The 6000-nt window shown below is 40.9% G+C and overlaps 1 protein-coding gene across 1 annotated transcript in view; it reads right to left on the bottom strand.

Moving 5' to 3' along the window:
- Positions 1-461: 461 nt before the first annotated feature.
- Positions 462-6000, bottom strand: part of LOC135054902 (zinc finger protein 501-like) — a 31026-nt gene continuing 25487 nt past the window's right edge. The window contains exons 3-6 of the mRNA XM_063958360.1: positions 5782-5914; positions 3211-3360; positions 2675-2798; positions 462-1660 (exon numbers count right to left, since the gene is read on the bottom strand). Coding sequence (XP_063814430.1) covers positions 627-1660; positions 2675-2798; positions 3211-3360; positions 5782-5904 — 1431 coding nt within the window. The 5' untranslated portion in view covers positions 5905-5914 and the 3' untranslated portion in view covers positions 462-626. The remainder of the gene's footprint in view (positions 1661-2674; positions 2799-3210; positions 3361-5781; positions 5915-6000) is intronic.

Raw genomic sequence — 6000 nt, 5'->3', positions numbered from 1 at the left:
CTTATGGCGTGAGCTGGTGTTGTGCTCACCTTTGTTGTTAAATCCTTTCCTCGAAATGTCCGTCTCGCCGGGCACAGTTCTAAAACCGAGTCTGGTGGGGGATATAGAGGGAGGAGCCAGGTCACGTCCCTTTAAAAGTCTTAAAGTGCCCATGTCTCCTGCGGATCCCGTCTATACCCCATGGTTCTTTGAGCGGCCCAACATCCTCTACGGACTCATAGAAAAGGATTTACCGGTAGGTATTCAAAATCCTATTTCAATCAATAGTGAATAAAACTTATTTTATCCCCTTAATTGCTGTAAGAAAATCTTATATTAAGAGACCCATTTATCAACGAGTTTTAACTATTTAAAACTTGTTGCATATGATAAATGGTGCTCCAGCCAATCAGCTCCTGTCATGTGTTTGAAAAAATGAAGTTGGGAGCTGATTGTCTAAAGCACCATTTCTCATATGCAACAAGTTTTAAATAGTTAAAACTCATTGATAAATGTACCCCTTAATTTGCCAATCATAACCAATCATCGCAGAGGAAAGTCAATTTACATTTCTAGCTAGTCAAAATTTCAGAATGATGCCAGATGTATTATTTCCTGTCAGGTCAGCTTGTACACATATAATTTCATTAATGAGTTTTCCAGTGCCGGTTTAGTTGGCTCTTCAGCCCGAAGCGTTTGCCGCAATCTGGACATGGAAATTTTTTCTCCCGTATGTGCGTCTTTTCGTGGTTGACGCAGTGTGAGCTGCGGCCAAAAGCTTTGTCGCAGTGCTTACACTTATACGGCTTTTCTCCGGTGTGGCTGCGTTCGTGTTTCATGAGGTGCGAACGTTCTACAAAGCGCCTCCCACAGATTGAGCATGCAAATGGCTTCTCTCCGGTATGCGTCCTCTGGTGTACAATGAGGTGCGATTTAAATTTGAAACTTTTGCCACATTCCGCGCAGGGAAATGGCTTCTCGCCTGTGTGAAACCTCTTGTGTGTGACCAGATTTTCTTTATTGGTGAAGCGTTTACCACAGTCGAGGCAAGTATACGGTTTCTCGCCGGTGTGAATCCTCTTGTGCCTAGAGAGGTGCGAGCTTTTCACGAAGGACTTTCCACACTCCGAACAAGTAAATGGTTTTTCCCCCGTGTGAATCCTCTGGTGTTTAACAAGATTTGAAGAACAAGTGAAACCTTTACCACATTCAGAGCAACAAAATGGCTTCTCCCCACTGTGAATCCTCCGATGGGTTTCAAGGTTGATTAATCGGGCAAAGCGCTTCCCGCACTCGGGGCAACAGTACGGCCTAGCTTCAATGTGGTTTTTTTGGTGTTGAAGAAGAAACACCTTTTCGGCGAAAAAACTACCACAGATATTACAGCTGTACACCCTGGTATGTGCCTTTAGGTGAGATATATAAGCAGCCTTGTTTTGACATCTTTTACCACACTCTTTACATTTAACTGCGAACAAGCCGTCAAAACTTTCATCAGTATCACTATTTGCCGGGTTACACGCCATATTGTCTGCGGTATATTCTTCCTCTTTGCATGCATCTCTTCCATTTCCCTCATCGTGCTGAGTAGATTCCTTGACCTTTCTCCTGACATATTTTCTTTTCCCCTTTCTTTTAACTTTGGGGGGTTCTGGTCCTGTATCCCTGCGAGAAGTCCGACCTGCAAATACACAAATCAAGCTACCTTACATATTTTTAAAGTATGGACCAGAGCCTTGGAGAGTGATAAATTACACTGCGGTAAAGTACCAACCAATCAGCTTCTAATTGTCATTTTTCAAACCCAGCCTGTAACATGTCAGTTAGGAGCTGATTGGCTGGTGCTTTATCACCGTGCTATTTATCATTCTTGATAAATCTGGGCGATAGTCGGCAGCTTCAACAAAACAGAAAAAGTTGGTATAAAAGATGGTGCTATGACCCTCATATGTTTGGTTACGTAAATAAGGATCCAACCAATGCTGTCAGGAGACATTTTATATGGCTGTATGAGTAGAATTGGTTGGAGAGTGGGAAGGGAGGAAAACAATGTGATGGAAATCTGATGTTTAAATCTTTGCGATTGAACAGAAAATCCATCAACCAGGTTATAGTACACACGTTGCCTGTATTCAGTATGTTCTGGAGAATGCAAATGATCAATTCACAGAAGCACAAATTATTGTACAACATGAAGTAGACTGCACAGGTTAATGATGAGTACAGGATAGAGAAATGTGACTGGAACTTTTGCAGTTGGAATGTCTTATGTCTCCTCCACTGGGTCAAATGTAATTCCAATTAAGGGCAGTATCCAATTACCAGCGGTCATTGCGCATGGGTAACTGATTCGCCGGGGGCTATCCTATTAGCCCCGATAAGCCGTCACGAGCCGCGTCTTTTCTGGGATTTTGTTTCACCTGCCTCAGGCAGGCGAAGAAAACTCGCTGATAAGCGCCGGCTTCTTGGGGCTGCGGCAGTGAAAACACACGGGTTTCATTGAACCTTTGTGTTTCCACTCAAAAAAGTATTTATTTTTTACGGGAGATCTAACTGGATAACCTGTAAAAAAAAATATCAGCGAAACATCGTGAAAAATGCAAAGATTTTGCTCCCAATATTTTATCGTGGGTAATTGGATACCGCCCTAAGATTTGCTTTCTAGTATGAAATTAGGACTAAAGTTTAGACTTACGCTGTAGTCTGAGAGACCTTGCAGATACAATCACCTTGTCAGCGTATAGTTCTTCGTGTTCTTTGTAGTACTCCCACTCATCCGTAGTGAAGTAGACCGCAATATCACCACACTTCAGGGGGACCTGAAACATGAGATAACCGCTATCATCCATGTACCATTGTTTCACAGCGTGATCATACTGTAGTACAAATCACTGAAAGATATTTAATTATTTCAAATGTATGGAAATGCGAACTGAAGATCTATGCACAGATGGAGTCATTTGGCACCTAGAACTACGGTACAAACTAAATTGAGTCTTCAAGCGACACGTGGACCCCTATATGTTATGCAAGAGGGTCATTATATAGTACAATACTTACCAGTAAAATTAGTATCGGCAAATTCAAGAATGGGTTGGGAATCTATAGCATATAGTGTTAACAAAATGTCTAAAGTAACCGGATGCACTAAATCTCTTCTCTGCAAAATTAAGATGTCAAACTGACAAGTTACAACGAACACAAATCTTAAAACCCATTCCCAGCAGTCACCTCTCCAGTCAGCAGCTGAACGATCGTGTTGGCAAGTTCCAGGATCTTTTTGTCATTGTCCCGATCATAGGAATGAGGTGTAGGCTCCAGAGTGAATTCTTCTGATACACCACTGATTTGGTCACTAAGTTTCTTCACCACAATGTATTCCTACATATAAAGAGACACTTTTATCAGTGCAAGTAAAACAATCACTGAAGATCACGCTATAAGCTACAGTAGGGCAATAAAGTAATAGCACATTGCCAATTTTTTTTTTTTTTCAGTACAGACAAAGCAATACTTTCTAAACAACTGTAACAAAAAATGTTTTTGTTAATATTAGAGTTGTGATTGAAGTTGCTATTTAGAATTCAGTTTCCTAGGTGTTTTGTGATAACCATGGCAACCAGAGTACACAAGATCATTTATTTTTTGCCACTGATATTTTCATTAATTACAATAAAAGGGTCTACATAATGAAAGAAAACAATTTTAACATACGGGACTTTGCCAGGATTTTGTTTCACCTGCCAAATCCCGATAAGTAATCATTTTTTTTCCATGATCACTGGTGTGGAAACACATAACTTAAAAAAAAAAAAAAGTATCTTCCCTCTTGAAGTTCTAAGACTCCAACTGAACCATATTTGTTGCTAATAATCTCAGTTACAATGACATAGGACAATATAGTCAAAGCTGGAGCGCAAATATAAGATCTTGTATCCAACTTGCCTGAGACCTCTGGATTTTTGTTTTTTTACTAGGTAATTTGGATCAACATATAAAATAGTGTAACGTACATTTTCAACTTCTGCGTGAAAAAGGCATGGAACAGAAGAACTATGGCAGTTTTAAAAATGTCTGACTGGAATGGTATGTGAATAACAACCCATAAAGGATGTTAGTAGCTTATTCACAAACCTTGTATTGTGACCTAAATTGAGGACATTGGCACCAGAAATGTGTTTAATATATTCTGCAGATCTGTACAAAATTGTTATAATCCTGGAGACCATGGGGGTAATTCAGACCTGATCGCAGCAGCAAATTTGTTAGCAGTTGGGCAAAACCATGTGCACTGCAGGGGGGGACAGATATAACATTTGCAGAGAGAGTTAGATTTGGGTGGGTTATTTTGTTTCTGTGCAGGGTAAATACTGGCTGCTTTATTTTGACACTGCAATTTAGATTTCAGTTTGAACACACCCCACCCAAATCTAACTCTCTCTGAACATGTTATATCTGCACCCCCTGCAGTGCACATGGTTTCGCCCAACTGCTAACAAATTTGCTGCTGCGATCAACTCTGAATTACCCATGTTCACCCATAACAGATAAACGATTTACTCAGTTTCACTTGCTTCTGTATTTGGTTTTTTTTACTTGTTTGCATAATTTTTATAATACTATGCATCATTTTGTGATTAATTTTTTAGACTTTAATCATTATGACAATTTTGTTGTAATAAACTCCATTTGATCACATTCTGTCTCTGTGTTCTTGAAATCATGTGCTAGATAACCTGGTTATTAAAATGCAAAGTGACTGTAATACAGAAGATTGTATAACAACAACTCTGGTTTAACGCTAACTTAAGGGAGGCCAGGGAGTACAACAGTGGCTCCGGTAAGATTGTCAGTTCTCAATACAAGCCTTGGTGGTGGTAAAATCTGAGAATTAATAGTGAGTGGGTGACACAAAAAGTAGATTTTAATAATTACTAGACCAGGTAGGTTTGCTGTGATTTGTCACACTTATCTCAAAGACTCAGGTGAGTGATGTGTATGCCAGGTGCCAACCCTGCTGTTTACACTGTGCTGTAATTATATTTATTTTTACAAATAATTCTTATTTGAGGACAAATTGGCTTTATTTGGCTACCATAGTTAAATATGGCCCTCACCGTTCAGTGGGCCCCGCTTGGTCGCAAGGTGACTGCACATGGGTGCACACAGAATCCCCCCCACACACACACATAGCGGCCAAGCGGGGCCCGCTGCTTGGCCGCAAGGAGACTGCACATGGGTGCCTGTGTGCACACAGAATCCCCCCTCCCGGCCAAGCGGGTCTCGTTCAGCGGGACCCGCCTGGCCGCTGTGTGTGGCCCAGACCTAAGGCGAACCCTGATACTTGTATTTGGGATATCGGCAGTCAGAGTTCCGGCGCTGGTCTCCTCAGTGGTGTCAGGATTCCGGTGTCAGTTACATAACCGTCAGCATCCCGACCGCCCGAATGCTGAATGCATCCCACTGAATGCAGGGGAGATTTATCATATCTTGAAGAGAGATAAAGTACCAACCAATCAGCTCCTGTCATTTTAAGGGCTGTGCTAGATAAATGACAGAACTGATTGGTTACTTTGGGCAGCTTCTCCACTTTACCTCTCTCCAAGGCTTGATACACCTTCCCATACGCATGTCCCAAACATTTACAATTATGGTGCTTATCCTATTTATGGGATCAACTGATTGTAGGATATGCTGCACATATTATTGTGAATACTTGTTTTGGCTTCCCAGACTAACTATTGTTTCACACATTTAAGACCAGTTTAAAAAGATCATTATATCACTCCCAGAATCCCTCACCTCTCCTGTCAGGAGGCAAAGTATCTCCATTGTGAGATTTAGGATCCTCCCAGAAATCTGATCCATTCTCTTGTCCTTCATCTCCAGGTTAAACAGGTTCTCTAGGTATGGGAGCTGATCCATGTTGCAGTCGCTAATGTAATTACAAGAAAATATGCTTTTTTTTTTTTTTTTTTTTTTTTTTTTAATACAGACACAATAATGACAACAACCTGGAAA

This window comes from Pseudophryne corroboree, chromosome 3 (genome assembly GCF_028390025.1).
Source record: "Pseudophryne corroboree isolate aPseCor3 chromosome 3, aPseCor3.hap2, whole genome shotgun sequence".
Taxonomy (NCBI): domain Eukaryota; kingdom Metazoa; phylum Chordata; class Amphibia; order Anura; family Myobatrachidae; genus Pseudophryne; species Pseudophryne corroboree.
The sequence above is the reverse complement of the archived record's forward strand: the minus strand, read 5'-3'. Positions and strand labels throughout refer to the sequence as shown.